This window comes from Oculina patagonica, chromosome 4 (genome assembly GCF_052425735.1).
Source record: "Oculina patagonica isolate OP01 chromosome 4, crgOcupat, whole genome shotgun sequence".
Lineage (NCBI taxonomy): Eukaryota > Metazoa > Cnidaria > Anthozoa > Scleractinia > Oculinidae > Oculina > Oculina patagonica.
The window spans coordinates 45,553,265-45,570,212 of NC_135761.1; the positions used below are offsets into that span (position 1 = coordinate 45,553,265).

The 16,948-nt window shown below is 38.1% G+C and overlaps 1 protein-coding gene across 1 annotated transcript; it reads left to right on the forward strand.

The window, feature by feature from the left end:
• Positions 1–2,175: 2,175 nt before the first annotated feature.
• On the forward strand, positions 2,176–16,179 carry LOC144652578 (microfibrillar-associated protein 1-like). The gene is made up of 18 exons (XM_078512633.1): positions 2,176–2,351; positions 2,477–2,528; positions 2,677–2,782; positions 3,312–3,388; positions 4,144–4,219; positions 5,499–5,542; positions 7,580–7,604; positions 7,732–7,791; positions 8,308–8,364; positions 9,008–9,081; positions 9,780–9,888; positions 10,559–10,604; positions 11,419–11,471; positions 12,134–12,195; positions 12,907–13,066; positions 13,912–14,001; positions 14,500–14,565; positions 15,639–16,179. Exons 1-18 carry the CDS (start codon positions 2,282–2,284, stop codon positions 15,744–15,746), a joined length of 1,335 nt encoding a protein of 444 aa, XP_078368759.1. The 5' UTR covers positions 2,176–2,281; the 3' UTR covers positions 15,747–16,179.
• The last annotated feature ends 769 nt before the right edge of the window (positions 16,180–16,948 follow it).

A 16,948-nucleotide genomic window follows, 5' to 3' on the forward strand; every position in this document is an offset into this window, starting at 1 on the left:
TTACCTTGGTACAGTCGTCAAACTAGCTCTACTTTGTTGCAAAGGAACATGTTAAACTGTTTTTAAAGTTTTGTTTTGTTATATGGTTTTGTTTAATGTCATTGGAAACTGTTGCAGTGGAAAATTAAAATCAGTTGGACCAATTTTGAGACTTACTGTTTGTTAATGTTGACCAGTATTTTGACACTTTTCGCGAAATTAAGTTCCCTTAATCTTATCTTTTTGGCCAAATCGCGAAATTTAAGTCCCGTGGAATATGGCCGTTCCATTTTCGCGAAATCAAGTGCCCGCGAAAATAAGTAACAATAAGGTATAAGCTTGTTTAGCTTCTCGGCTAACAGCTTTCAATCCAGCAAAAACTCCAGGTAGTCCGGGAGTATCGAAGACTCAATTCATTCATGTTGAACCAAGCCAACACTGAGCAAATGTTGTTTTCTAAGCTTGTTTTGTGAGTGTTTTCTCAGTGAAGGCAAGAATTATCGAACTTGCCTAAACCTTAAAGCTAGTGGTTCTTTATTTCGGTTTTATGTTGTTTTCTTTCTCATTTGTCGCCCCTTACAGCAAGGCACCCAAAAGTGTGACCACTTTTAATTTATTCACATTCTTTTGTGCAGATTTAATCCAATCAGCAGTCAACTGCAAGCTATCCAATCAAAGAGCAATCAAAATCGGGCAAACTAAGGGTGCGTTTCTTTGGGAAAATCCAAAATTGGATCATTGATCTCAGATCACACGGATACTTTGCTCCCAAAGAAACGAATAATCCGAAAACGGATTTTTTGCCATGACAACCCCTTAAACACTTTTCGCACAGAACATAAAATATCAGCACAAATTTATTTTTCGTCGAATGTATCCTAGCTAAAATAGTTTAAGCATACAAAATATTTTACAAAATGTGGCGAGAAAGCATCTGAGAGCGAAGAATGATTGCGAAATGATCAGTGCACATTTCACTCGTGACAATTTCAAAAGGATACAACTTCCGTAGGCACACAGTGGCTGTTCTAGAAAACCTGTATCCCGTTTTAAATGAAACTACATACCTATCTGAAGCTACCGTTTCCTTTTATCGTGAAAATTTTTTGTATTTTGATCGAAATAACTGCCTAAAACTTTCCGTATGTCTGTATTTTCACAGCAAAGACCGCTGGGCCAAGGTACTTTTTTCGAATCCTTTCCCAAAGAAACGCATGGATCATGAATCCTAAAAATCCGGATTCAGATATGATCTGATGTATCCACTCGAAGTGTGGATTCTTCAGATCATTGATCCAAGATTAATCCATTTTTGGATATAGGTAAAGAAACGCAAAATCCGTTTTTGGATCAAGAATCCGGATTTGGATTTTTCCCAAAGAAACGCACCCTAAGACACAGTCAAAATGAATTGTCAACTGTCGAGCGCTAGCGACCAGCAAACTTCAAGCATCATTTTCAATGTTGTTGTTGCAAGCAGGAAACACCATAGTGCACAAGTATGAAGCTACAAAAATAAATAAACTTTTGAAAGAGACCATTCTTTTCCTTACAATGTATGTTTCTTTGCTATTTCTTATGTTTTATGTTTAAACTTCGCGCGGCGGGAATTTTGTGTTTACGCAACTGGATTACATAGTCAACCGGAAATACAAAACTGACCAGATGTTAATTTTTCTACTCATGCGCAGTGCGTTTTGCCGCGGTGTTGACAGGGAGCTGGGCCATCTCGCCGGGGGGGAGCTGGGCAAGACCAGAAGCGCTTGTATTAAAAAGTGCACCAAAACGGGAGCGAAGAGAGGCGGCTGTATTCGCAGGCTAAGTTTGCAATTCATCGATTCAAATTAAAAAGAAATTGTCTAGCACCTAATTCCCATAAATGTAGATGCAGACTTCGTCGAAAAAAATAACGGCGCGCTACACTGTTCTCCTGTTTACGTGCCACTTTGCGAGTTATTTGCGGCATTAAAGCGGATAGTTTATAGCATAGTAATTCAATTGTCCGGTATAATGCAAAAATAAACAATCATACAGTAGTAAACTACAACGTACCTTGCTATTTTCAAAAAGATAATCCCTCTTTTTTGGGCACCACAGCCTCGACAGACTTCACTTCAGTTCCGCGCTCTCCGTGTAACACGTGACTAACAGTGCCCAAGATCCTAATCAGCGCCTGTCAGCGGTGTCACTGAAAAGTGCATGTGCGTAGTGTGATCCGCCATATTGGATTTATTTCGTATGCTTTGCAAAGAAGAAAACACATAATTCGTGGCTCCAAATTTAGATAACTCGAGGCTACAAAATGGATCCTTTAGCGAAAGGAGCCCCTATCAACTGTACAGCAGGCGCTGTTCCTGTGAAAAATGAAAAAGGTGAATTCATTTGCGTAGCTACCGACGCGTTATGGCTCATGTGTGAAGTTCAAATCCTAGAAGTTCGTCTTCAAAGACAAGTTTCTCGGTTGGTTACATGTATGTTCAATTTTTATTGTTTACAGGAGAGTTTACCATGAAGAAAGTGAAAGTCAGCAGATATGTAGCCGGGAAACGGTAGGATCGTGCTTTTATTCTAACGGTTGACAATTTATACAACAAGTTATATAATTTAAAGTTGCAGACTTCTTCCTTGTCGTCACGTCAGTTTAAATCTACTTCGTATGCTTAAAATTTTGTGGTGTTGCATGATTGTGCATTACAGTCCCGAATACGCTAAGTATTCTAGCGATGAAGATGATGAAGACGATGCAGTACTGGGAGAAGCATTTGTCAAAGAACGAGAGATTGATGAGCAAGAAATAGACAAGGTACAGTAATTCATAATTATTGTTTCTATACATGTTTGTGATAAAATTTTAACTTGTGCTAGTACATGTATTTTTGGCTGAGAAAGCTTATGAATTAATATAAGATAGCAAACCACACTGAGCTTTTAAACCCAGCCAGTGTTGTGTTGTGTATTTTTAGCGGAATTCTACCATAATGCAAATGCTTTGCAAATGCGAGAATCTGATTGGTTGAGGTACTATTCTGCTAAAACAATTGGATTATTCGCTCTTAATTTCTATGAGGTTATCAAAGCTGTGCTCTTAGAAACCTAGCAGGGTGGCCTAAGGCTCTTTAGTAAGACATTTTGGGTGCCCAGCTCTTAAAAGCTTTCATGATAGCGAAGTTATACAAGTTGCCCAAGGACAAAAGCAAGTCGCCTGTGGCACCCAGGCTTTGCTAGAGCACAGCTCTGGGTTATAGTAAATTTTGCCTGCAGCCTCATTGCCAATCACCTACAGGAAATGTTGAGCTCACAATCTAATTGTTTAACACTTTGTTTGTCAAAAGGTATTTCAGAAGGCAGAAAAGACGGACAGAAGACTACGGCGACTTCAGGAGAGAGTAAAAGATGAAGATAATGAAATGTAATTTGAACTATCATTGCCAGTTTTCAGGCAACATAATTCCCATTCCATTGCAAGACCCCACAACCATTTCTCTGCTTTGATTGTCATTATTTTATACTAGCATACTAACTCCTATTAGCATAACCCAGTGGCCATCTATTGGCAAAACACATAATCTCTACAGTTTTTCCCCAAATCTTGTTGATATAAACCATGAATACAATTCTTGAAATAGTCTGTGTTTGATAGATCAGGCACTAATTTATGCTAAAACAATTACACCGCTTGCTTTCAGTTTCTATAAACTTTAATAGTTGGCTGCCGCTCAGGGCTTTGCCCCTTACTAACTACAAGCCAATAGAAACCTCAAGCTTGGCATCGTATTGTTAAATATAAATAAAATTGTAATTAGGTTAACAACACATAGTGCCATGTAGATGCAACGTGATACAATGTAGCACTTGTCTTACAAATGTGCGAGGCGTGAGAGGTAAGGAGTGTGGCAAGGCAGCGAGGCAATGTAGAGAGGTATGCAAGGCATAAATCCCTACTTCAAATAAAAAAAGGCTAACTGCAAGCTATCTAAACTAACTGTAGGCTAACCAGAGTGCATTTAGAGTTCATGTCTCGCTGCCTCACACGTTGTGACGACCCTTAGTTTCAAACTCTTGAATAAGGTATAATAACCATACAACTCCTTTAAAATTGTGGCAATGTACACAGTATTTAAAAGGATCATGACAGTGAACTTTTTTCCTTCTTTGATGTGTCAGGGAGGAAGGACATAGACGTCGCCCACATGAACCAGAAGTGGTTGCTATGGGAGACGAGGAAGCATCAGGAGAAGAAGTATGAAGTGTTTTTGTGTTGATTTTCAACTAAAGAATGGAGCAATAATACAGACCTTTTCGTGGTTTTTGCTCCTATTTTGCTGCATATGTGCACATGTAGGTAAACACACGGGAATTGCAATACTTGAAACAGGAATCCTTACTTAAATTTCCACATGTACAAATGTACACTTACATGTAACCCATTTACCACCGCACATTTTGACACAAAAGTGCCCCTAACACTGGCCATTTTGAAAATGGTGATTTCTTAGGAAGAAATGGTGCATAAATTTTTCAAACGAAGCTAGCGCATACTACAAACATCGTATCTAACTAAAAAATAAATCACTGCAAAGATAATTTCACAGCCAACAAGTACATAAAGACAGTTATATTTATTTCATTCAAAACATTTACAAAAGCAGTGAAAACGCTGCACAACTCTTACCGCATTATGTAAAGATCGTCCAAGAGCATCCCTGTCAAATTTCTTGTTGTTTAAGCAGGTTTACGGTTTACAGTTGCCTTGACATGTCTTACACATCTTCACCGGTTATTGATCGAACACTTTTGAAGATATTTGACTTTAACTCTTGAAATTCATGGTAAAATTTGCTCTTGAATATCGACTTCACTTTCGGTTGTTGCTGAAAGTGGCGAAAAAAATTGCGCGGGAAGTTTTCTTCTTCATTTTACAATGCTTTCTTCATCCGTCAGCTCGTGAAAAAAGACCGCCATTTTGTTTTTTGTTTTTTGTTTTTCAAAACATGTGCTCTCATTTGCATAAATTAGTTTTCCAAATATGGAAAGTAGTGCCCAGTTTTTCCCAAAACAAAAGAGATCGTTTCCAGGCGTTTTGTTTGGCCGGTTTACCGGCCACTGGGGTTACACAAACTTTTAATTTTGGCCGGTTTACCGGCCAGTGGTGGTGAAAGGGTTAAAATTCTGGAAGAGAGGTTTGGTTTGTGGATCTAGTTTAAAATACTTAGCTCATATACAATACATGTTATGAGTAAGATATTTGAGAGGGTCAATAACTGAATTCAACAAACTAGGGGGCATTATGAACAATAAATAACTATCATCTAAGTATTGTCCAACCAGGTTTCGTTTCTGTGGCTCCTTTTAATTACAGTCTTGTACAACATACATGTATACATGTACATGTAATTCTCTTATTCCCTGGGAGATTATTAGCCCTCTTTCTTTTTCATGCTTGGTTTATCAAAAATATACATACATGTACATTGTCATATCTTATTTATTTTACATGTGTAATTGTTTGTTGAATGTAGGATGACAGAGAACAACGAAGATTACCAAGAATGGAAGAAAGCAGGTTGGTTCTGCATTTACAGTTTTTTCTGTTACATCTAGGATGAGTCTCTACATGTACATGTACATGTGCATGTACATAATGTCATTGTATTTCAACATACAGTGTACTGTATAATCTTTGATAAAGATGGTTGATCATGCATAAAAAGATGTATCGGTAATTGGTACAGTAGATACTTATTGCAGTACCTCCATATATACGTGTAGTTAAAAAAATTATTCAAAGTCCAATTTCCCCTTCTAGAATTTTAATGTCTGCTATATTTCTATGTAATGTTCCAACTTCTTTATATGTATTAATCTCTTTGATATGCTGAGTAATACACAAACAATGTACATGAACATTATAAGAATAAGAATAAGAATAATAATCATCCTAATAACGGAGGCTTTCGTTATACAATTTAGAATAAAAATCAGCGAAAATAAATGACGTTTCGATGAATCGCGGTTCATCATTATCAAATTCTAAAAAGGTCAGATTCTGATGAGTTCAATATATATTAAGAGTGCGTGTGAAAATCTCGTTGCATAAAATTAAAGACTATACAATGTGAATTGTATAGAGTGTTAATTACGAACTAAATAGTTTTGCTTTAATGGAGTCAGATTGAGTGTTCAGTTTAGGTTTTAACTCCTGGATAAAAAGCATTTCGAAGATCAAGCATTCGAATTTCCCGCGACATTTCTTCAAGATTGTAAATTGCTTGTTAAGATCTTTGTTACTCTGGTTGTGGGCGTCACGCAGGTGGTTTCCAATAGCTGAGTGCTTATGTTCATCAATGCATTGGAAAAGGTGTCGGCGAGTGTAGCCTACATAATCTGCATCACACGAATCACATTTAAATTTGTAAACAACACATTGTTGATTTATAAGCGGCGGTTTGGCCTCTGCTACATTGATGTCGTCGGCAATTTTCTTGCTTGTGAAAACTGGGCGTAGATCGCTGTTTATTTTCTTGCCAAGATCGGACAGCTGTCTTCGTACAACGTCTGCTGATCTTTGGTCTTTGAATGGCAGAATAATCCGAACGGGTGCATTTGCTTGAACATCGCGAACTTGCTGTTGACTTCGCGACTCGGTGAATCGAGTCGGTGAGCCGACGACATCAATGTAGCAGAGGCCAAACCGCCGCTTATAAATCAACAATGTGTTGTTTACAAATTTAAATGTGATTCGTGTGATGCGGAATATGTAGGCTACACTCGCCGACACCTTTTTTATTCTTTACAAATTTAAATGTGATTCGTGTGATGCGGAATATGTAGGCTACACTCGCCGACACCTTTTCCAACGCATTGATGAACATAAGCACTCAGCTATTGGAAACCACCTGCGTGACGCCCACAACCAGAGTAACAAAGATCTTAACAAGCAATTTACAATCTTGAAGAAATGTCGCGGGAAATTCGAATGCTTGATCTTCGAAATGCTTTTTATCCAGGAGTTAAAACCTAAACTGAACACTCAATCTGACTCCATTAAAGCAAAACTATTTAGTTCGTAATTAACACTCTATACAATTCACATTGTATAGTCTTTAATTTTATGCAACGAGATTTTCACACGCACTCTTAATATATATTGAACTCATCAGAATCTGACTTTTTTAGAATTTGATAATGATGAACCGCGATTCATCGAAACGTCATTTATTTTCGCTGATTTTTATTCTAAATTGAATAATAATAATAATAATGGTTTTATTGGTAACATTTCTACAGAGTAGCTCTTCGTTTACCAAACAAACCCTAACCTAACCTAACCTAACAAATAAAATGATATTTACAATTAAAACTCCATAATCGTTAAGTTACTGTATACTACTATGCTACTATACTATATACATTTCTACATTTAAAAAATACTATACTATATACATATAATAAAAAAATAAAAAAATACAAATAAAAATAAATAGAAAAGCTACAGGAGATTAATCTGTTGGAATAATAAATTTAAGAATAACAAATTTAAAGTAACATTATTGAACATGATTTTACCACTAAGTGAAACATTTTCATTTATGTCTTGTAGTGATGAAGAAGATTTAGATGAAGAGGTTTGTACTATGCAATTGACTTTCGTCATCAGTTGACATTTCTCACTAAAATAAATGGCCTTTATTGCTGTACATGTACGCACTTGGTAACTGACTTAAACATAATTAATTCTGTTTTGTTATTTAGGCAATAGAAAGAAGAAGATCAATACTCAGAGAAAGAGCAAGACAAAAAGAAGCAGAAAAGGTATCATTGTGTTATTTTTTTGCTAACAATGTGGAGCCTGTTAAAGTACTATTTGACAACCACTTCTAGAGGCTAAGTTAATACAGATGAATCCTTGTTTTTCGAACTTCCAAGGGAAAGGAAAATTGGTTAAAAAAGTATGGAAGTTCAAGGCAGGGCCCAGTTGTTCAAAGGGTGGATAACCCTATCCACTGGATAAATTGCAATCCAGTGGATTACTGTCATACAAAACCTACTCCGCTATCCACCAGGTAGTGATCAGAAGAACAGGGGCCAGGGGCAAATTTACAGTGTTTGACTTTTGTTTCGAGTTATCGGGGGGTTAAAAATATAAGGGTTCGAAAAATCAGGATTTCACTATACATGTATTCCTACAGAACTATTAAGGAGTTTGCCAGAAGACTCCCACACTCATTTCCAACACTTGTTTTTCTCCTACTCTAATGAAACGTTTTAGAAAGGTGCCTGTTAATTTTACAAATTATGTTTGCAGCCTGAATTGTCCTTTCATTGCAGGACTTACTGGATCTGGAAGAAGAAGCAAAATCAGATGAAGAAGAAGAGGAAGAGGAGGTTGGTGTACATGTGTGATCAGAATACAAACTCTCATTACTCATCTTACTTTAAAGAATACATGCATGTGTTTGATTTAATAGGATTCATGAGAATTGGCTCAATGGTTAGTGTGCTGGACTTAGAATCATACTGTGGACCACTTGAGCCGAATACAGACTCACCTCACCTATGCATAAAATAAAATAAATATAAAAAATAAATCGTCTTTGTTTTACCAGGGTAGCACGTAATAGTCTTGCGACTGACAAACCTGTGACCATCAGATTCCGGATCGAATTAGAATTTAGAAGGGAGGAAAACCGGAGTAACCGGAAAAACCCTCGGAGCAACGACTAGAACCAACAGCAAACTCAACCCACTTATGGCACTGGGTCTGGGAATCTCACCACTGCGCCATACAGTACCGCTCAGAAATAAGCTTCCCAAATCATACGCGAAAAACGTGTATGCCTTTACACATACGCGCGTATGCGTATCTGCGTATATGCGTCTGCGTATGTGCGTACCTGCCCTCCCCCCCCTGCTCCTCCATGCTTTTGAACCTGTCAAAACAATTTCTGTGGAATTGGTTTCTTGCTACAGAGATAAATTATACGCAATCTTAACCAAGCATTACTTAATGTGATTGTCATTTTTATAGTCATCAGAGTATGAAGAGTACACAGATTCAGAGGAGGAAGCTAATCCAAGATTAAAACCAGTGTTTGTACGAAAGTAAGTCCAGTACAATGATTGTAGTTTTCTTTAGGAAAGTTGAAACAAATTTTCCTTGGTAACTTGTTGAGCTAGGAGGGAAGCTGGCTTGTGCATTGGACAGTGTTTTAAGAGGAATGGTTTTGTCTGGCCATGATGGGTAACTGGGTTATAAATACTCTTATGCACTTAACTTCCACTGGAGTGTAATGGATAATGATAAATAGGCTACTTTCAATAAATTTAAATTTAACTTAGTAGTGAGGGCTAGAGGACACAAACAAAAGAAACAAATAACCATGCTTGTAAAATTTCTTTTGTTTTTGTCCTCAAGGCCTCGCTGTCGAGCTGAATTTTGATATATGTATTGAAAGAAGCCTACCGTAGTGAATTCTGTTTGCCTAAAAGCAGGACTACAAGTTCAACAAGCAACTCTATAACATACTTTGACATTGTTTTCCAGCAAAAGCGATGTGCAGTTCAAAGTGATTGTTTTACCACTTGCCCATTAGTTTCTCCAACTTCACATGCGTCAGTTCTGAAATGCAGCTGCTACTTGCCAGGACACCAGCGCCCCCAGAAGGAGACGAATACTGACAGAAACCGAAACGACAAAAATTTAATAAGTGCCACGGCACGAAATACAGGGTAATGATTTTTGCCAAGAAGAAGAATCAAACAGGAAGCTACATTGTGTAATGTTTCTTTGTTAAATACAGGAGTGACAGAGTAACTGTTCAGGAACGTGAAAAGATGGAACTTGACCTAGAACGTAAAGAAGAAGAGAAAAAGAAGATCCAAGAGGAAAGGACAAAGACATCACGCAAGGTAAAAAAAAAATGAAAGAAAATAATGAAACAACTTCCTCAAGATGAGGATGGGGAGGTTACATGTAGCTTGCTGGGCTCTGGACTGAGTAGTCCAGTCCCAAGGGCCCTGCAACCCTCCAAGTTAAGACCATTTTAGCAACTAAAATTTTGGAGCTGGCGACTAAATTGAAACCAAAGTCACCAGCCTGGTGACTTACATGTAAATTGAGAAGAAGGATCGAAAGCACGACTAAAAGTTTTTACTGGCGACCAAAATTTTAGCAGTTGGTGGCCAAATGGCCACTAAGGAAAAAAATGAACTTGAAGGGTTGCCGTTGACACTACTCACAAAGTGGCTCTCTCCACCCAGGTGTATTACATGTGAACTGGAAAAATAATGCTGGGGTGTAACTCAATGATGGACTAAATGTAGCATCCCATCCAGGGGGGGGGGGGGGTAGAAATACTCATAGTCGCTTCATGCTACAGAAATCAGGATATCTTTTGGCAGTGTGGGCCACTTGGCTTAATGCAGATTTTATATTACCTACCTACAAAATAAAGAGATTGGATATTTTATTTTGACAAAGTGCAATGTGGTGCAGTGTTGCTTATGATGTCTTGCAGAAATAGTAATAATTTCTACTGGTGTGAATATTATTGTTTTAACAATCCTTTCTGTTTCACAGCTTGTTGAAGAGCTTAACAGAAAAGAGTTGCAAATAGAACAAGAAGGTACAGAATAGCTGTTGTTTAACTTTCAGGGTTGCCACAGTCAGGGAAAATTCAGGAAAAAACAAAAAATTTTCAAGGTCAGGGAAAAGTCAGGGAAATTTGCAAAAAGTCAGGGAAAATCTTAGTTCTTGTCAAAGACAGTGAAAAGTCAGGGAATTTTGGCTGAAACAAGTAAACAAAATGGAGTTGTTGGTTAAGTCAAATGCCATGCCTTCAAAATCCCATGAAAATCCTTAAGAGATCGAAAGTGAAGAGAAGACTATGTGACCATTGATGGTCTGCAGAAGAAGCTAAAGCAAAATGTAGATAAAGGTTGGGCTTACCGTATTTGTTAATTCACCTAATTCAAGGTCAGTGAAAATTGTTTTAGGGTTAGTGAAGAGTCAGGAAAAAGTCAGGGAATTTTGGGCATTATAATTAGTGGCAACCCAGCATTTTTAACAGGTACACTCAAGCCACAACACCAATTTAAAATTGTAATTTTGAGTGGAAAGTTGTAATTACATAGCTTATCCACATAAATTATTCAATGCAAATACACCTAATTGCAATAACATTGAATGCATTTACAGGGAACTCACAAGTTTATGTATCTGTACACATATTAATCGAGTTATAAGATAAATTGATTTACATGTACTATAAGCCGTTTCTTTAGATTGGCATCGGGACTGCCAGGCTTATTCGGGGACGGCGCTTATTAACTTTTTTGACCCAAATGCGGCGCTTATTCAAGGCGGCGCTTATTCGGGGGCAGCGCTTATTCGAGTAAATACAGTATGTTGTTTAAATGTTTCCTTTTGTTTTATTACAGTGGACAATGAGGAAGACATTATCATAACAGACGATGAAGATGATGAGGAAGAGGTGACAAATTATGTTAATTAAACCTTTGTTTTAAGGGTTTCCAGGTTCGAGCCCTGGCCCGGGCATTGTGTTGTGTTTTTGGGCAAGACACTTTACCCTCATAGTGCCTCTTTCCGTCCAAGTGTAAAATGAGTACCAGCAAATTTAATGCTTAGGATAACTGCGATGGACTACATGTATACTGTAGCATCCCATCCAGGGGAGAGCAGAAATACTTCTAGTTACTTCATGCTATGGAAACCGGGATAAGCTCCGTTCTGATGGACCACTAGGCTCGAGTACCGACTTTACCTTTACCTTTTATTTGCACATGAGATTCCATGGTAGTCCTCATTTTACTAGTAATAATAATAATACTTTATCTCAGATACACACTTCTTGTATCTGAAAAGGAACGACCACAAGGTTATCCTCGTGCTTAGGTGCCCTTAATTAAAATTACAATCTAAAATTTAAAAATTTCGATTGCGTAAATAATGAGCAATTTAAAATTTAAAACTTTAATAATATCTATTAAGGTAAATAATTAACAATCTAAAATTTAAAATCAGAAATATCTAGATCACCTGGATATCTGTGGCTTTAAACTCTCTTCTCCTAGTCGCAACTGATTCCAGTATGTCTCAGGTAATATTTCTTGTGTTCATTTGTTTTCTTTTCAGTATGAAGCATGGAAAGTCCGTGAACTAAAACGTATCAAGAGAGACAGAGAAGAAAGAGAACAGTGAGTTCTTAATGTATTGAGTTGAATTGTACAGAAGTTCATTTTTTCCTCACTTCCCACCATGGGTGCAAGACGCTTTTCTTGTGCAGTTTCCAGTCCTGATAAGGGAACCAGTAGGAACTGGATTTCTGTGTCTCCTACATGTACATCGTATAATTGCCAATGCTAACATGGAGGAAGTGTTGTATTCTTTAAATGACTGAGTTTAGTCTATTTCATTAAGATATGTCAAATACTCGCAATAAAACTTAATGTTAGCCAAGAAGTTACTTCTATGGATCTAAATGACAAAACCATAGGTTCAATACTAATAAATATGTCTCCCAAGCATTAAACGTAACAAGCAGACGACATTAATTAAACGTGACATCAAAAAGTAGTCAGCATCAATCAAACCACCAACGAACTATGTCATCCCCTGACTACAATTACACAGTCACTTATTTAAACCCAAACGATATTAACTTTGAAAACTCTTCACCCTTACAGTTTTTCAGAGACCTATTTTCAAAAACTTATATCCCAATACGTTTCAAGTCCATCCATGCCACTCTTTAGGTTTGCTGTGTAATTGAAATGTTCCTTCACTCTTTTAACTTGATTTTTTTTACATGTACATTACTCAATTTGGTGATCATTTTCTTATGTCTAAATTTGGCTGAATTCTATGATACAGGTCCTTTAACATTTGTGTTATTTTAACTTATTCAGAATGGAGAAAGAACGCCAAGATGTTGAACGTCTTCGCAACATGACAGAAGAGGAATGGAGAATGGAAGTAAAACACAACCCCAAACAAATCACCAACAAAGCAGTCAAGGGAAAATACAGATTCTTACAGAAATACTATCACCGTGGCGCTTTCTTCTTGGTAAGTGAACACAACTTTTACCATCCGATTCATGGTTTGAAACACCCCATGCTTCTCTGTAAATTTATTTGAGAATTTGTGTGTCTGTGTTGTATTTTTCTAGCTCGACGATCAGCTCAAACAGTCTTAGTGAAAAATCTTCTAAGTAACTGTACTCATCTACAAAGCATACTGCAACCAAGAATTGGTGTGATAGAGCGGTTTTCACTTGAGTGGCGAAAGTTAATTGCGTTTGCTTTGGTTTTGCATTGCTTCGCTTAGTGATTGGTTTAAAAATCTCGCGCCACTTTCTCAGCCAATCAGAACTAAAACCAAAACCAATTGTGACTCGCTCGCCCACGTTTTCCCGCGCTTCGTGCCGGCTACATGTATTTGCTTCGAGTTTTGATTGGTTCACTGGATTGTCTGTGTCCTTTGTGATTGGCCAGAGTAATTACTTTGGTTTTGGTTTTACGACACTCAATTAAAAACTGCTCTAACTCTTTCTATGGTTCCCATCAGCTGCACGTTTCTGATTGAAGTTGTGTTTGGTTCACTGCACCTTTTACTTTCATTGTCAAGGATGTAATGAATTAAACATAATTTCACACAGTAACGTGATATAACTTGCTGTAGGCTTGAAAGAGCCTTCATCCTGACCTTCTTTGTTATTCTTGCTAAATCTGGAAAAACGGGGCATTTGTCCAACCATCTACATTATACAGTGGTGAAAGTAACAGTTTGTTCAGTGGAAAGGGACCTTTTGCCTTTATCCTGTGTTCACTGTTAGTAATTTCCCAAGTGCTGTATCCTTGTGATATTTAAACCGGAACTCATGACAAGTGGTCGATTTTCTTGTTTCAAAGGATCAAGAGGACGATGTGTTCAAACAGGACTTCGCTAAACCAACACTGGAAGATCACTTTGATAAAACAGTTGTTCCTAAAGTAATGCAGGTAAGAGTGACGTGACTAAAAAACCTTCACTTTCTATTGAGTATTTTAAGTAACTTGGACGCATACTGAGAACTCTTACTTTACAAGTACTTTACAGTCAACTCTCTTTAGAACGGACATCATCTGGGCCAGCTCCAACTGTCCATCTTAGAGAGGTGTCCGGCTTATCGGGAGTTTAGCTGTAGTAAAATGACTGAAAAAAAACGGCAGGGACGGGACCAACACCAAATGTCATTGTTATAGAGGTCTCCGTTAAGAGAGAGCTGACGGTGGTATGTAATTTGCTGTGTGCGGACCAAATTTCTTCCCGTCATTCTATGGTACGTTCCCTTAAAAGGAAATTTCAAAAATAGGGCATGCGACACTTGTACAGTTTCTACATGTGGCACGGCAAGGGGTGTTTGTCTAGCTCTCTGAATATAAAGGCGGTTGATTTAAATCGTAGTTTATTTATGAGTTGGAAAATGGACACAGTTTGAGTTTCTTCTTCTTTTGCAGGTCAAAAACTTTGGTCGATCAGGTAGAACAAAATACACCCATTTGGTTGAACAAGATACAACACAGGTAGGTGACTCAGATATTACTATTATTTGAACTTGTGATATTCTTATTACTGCAATTACAATGTTTGTAGTTCATAAAAAAAGAAAGTTGGTGATTGTCCACTCGATGAATTTTAAATGACTTTATAAGAAGAAGGTCCTTGAATCAAACAGCATCATAAGGATATGAACAGGCCCTACAGGATCTTGGATGATTTCTCCTGTGATCGAGAGCAACTGGTTTTTTCATCACTCAGCAGACTGCTTGTTTGTTTTAATTCTAAGAGTTTTTTTTCTGAACATTGTCGCGAACGCAACACTACTTGGGCCCATGCTCTATAATACTTGCGCGTATGGCACACGCCTGATCGAGTCGAGAGATGAGAGAGCCGTATGGTCTTACTCGGTGTTCATTCTGGGTTCAATGTACAGGAAATGCCGCCTGGCACAGCTAGATCATCAACTTGTACATGTACAATTGATCGTTCGCTCGTTTATTTTCACAAACCAGTGGAACATATCAAACAAAGTGGTTTTTTTGCTCTTGACATAGCTGATACAGCTTCGCATTTACCGAAATTTTATTTCATCTTCGTTATCTCCATCGAGCTTAGTCATGCGTTAGTCAGCGGAATTATAAACAAAAGTCTACGACCCACGGACCAACCGAGCTCATCTACTTTTCTCCTATTGTGCATATTTTGCAAGTTAGTCGTAAAAACGAGCGTCTGGCACCAAGTTTAATATCATAATATCGTCAACTTTGCTGCCTTCCCTTTCGCTGCTGTAGTGTTAGTCTTCATTACTCACCAGTTAACCCTCGATGTTCTGTATTTTTACACTAAAGCCTGGTTTTCACTAGCGACGCAAGCACAAGCACAATCACGCAAAATGGACAAATTTTGACCCTTGTGCTTGGGCTTGAAGCACAAGCATCAAAATACAATGCGCTTGTGCTTTTGCTTGCGTCGAAGTTGTTTTCACGGTGAAAAAAGAGCTGTTATCCTTGCGCTTGTGCTTGCGTTTGTGCTTACGTCGCTAGTGAAAACCAGGCTTAATTTACACTAATAACGTCTACCTCTTTCTTCCATACAGACGGATTCTGCGTGGACGATGGAGAACACGTTGGCCATGAAATTCCACACTGTCCGGGCCGGTGGCAGCAAACAAACTTTCCAAAGACCAAGCAAGCGAAGAAAATAACTTGTGTGGCTCTGTTCACACGTCAGTATACTGTGCCGCATGTTATCATTGCGAGAAATTGACAGCTGGGAACGTTGACAGTGTTAAACGCACGCTAAAGGAAGAGGCTTTTTTTACGGTGGCTCGTGGCAGTGTTAATGTGATCGACCAGAATCTACATCATTTCTGGCTGAAGTGCGATTCATGAACGTGCTCGCTGAACGTGATCATAGAGTTACGAAGGAAGGCATTACATTTATGTAAACGACTTTCTCCCTCGTGGAGAGTCATTTACAAGTTATGGTGGTCACTATATGGTTATGGTGACTGCTCATATTGGCTTCACGCCCCTCTACGAAACATTTCTATTACAACGCTGGAATTTGAACTACTGGGTTGCTATCAACTCTTTTTTGTTTGTTTGTAAATATTAAAGAAAATAATACCAACTGAATTTATTCAGCCTCCAACAAGGTATTTACATGAAATGTGCAAAAGTGTGATAATGGTGCACGTCATTCTCGTACCCAAAGCCACTTGTCCCTCTTAGCCGGCTAAGCCACGGGTAAAAGGAACAAGTGGTTCTTGGGACACATGATTTCATTGGCTAGATTTTTACAAAGAGAATTTAAATCTAGCCAATCAAATCAACCGTTATAAAATCCCTTACAACACAGGGATTTAAAAACGGTTGAATTAATTTGCCAAATTAAAATTAAAGATCTAGCCAATCAAATCATGTGTCCCCAGAGCCACTTGTTCCTCGTGCCCCAGGCTCAGCCGGCTAAGAGGGACAGAGTTGTTCTGGGGACGAGAATGGGTGCGAGTGCATACCCATTTTGGTGGGAGTGCACGTGAACGTGATTGCGTTGAGTAACAGTATGCTGTATCTGTCACGGGATTTTAAGAAAAGCCATAAATCAATGCAACTTGGTATCTTAGATCAACGGGGTAAAAATTGTGACCTTGTTGAAAGCTGTCTTGCCTCGCGCATATAATGGTAATTTTCTCGCCCCACGCTTCTCTCCTTGGTTGAAGAGCGGTGCGTATTTCACCGCGGTCAAACGTCTCAGGCAGGTTTTCTTTCCAATTTCACCGTTTTTTGTTCAAATTGAAGTGTTATTACGAGCAAGGATAGATAAAAAATAATTGCCGAGTGAAAGCATAATCCATTCCCTCAGGTAAACCAGTGTTTTACTTTTTAAATGTTTCCCATCCGAACC

Coding starts and splice junctions, on each gene's coding strand:
- LOC144652578 (XM_078512633.1), top strand. CDS start 2,282: ATGGATCCTTTAGCGAAAGGAGCCCCTATCAACTGTACAGCAGGCGCT. Junction 8,365..9,007: donor AAGAAGAAGAGGAAGAGGAG/GTTGGTGTACAT, acceptor TCATTTTTATAG/TCATCAGAGTATGAAGAGTA. Junction 9,889..10,558: donor GGACAAAGACATCACGCAAG/GTAAAAAAAAAA, acceptor TCTGTTTCACAG/CTTGTTGAAGAGCTTAACAG.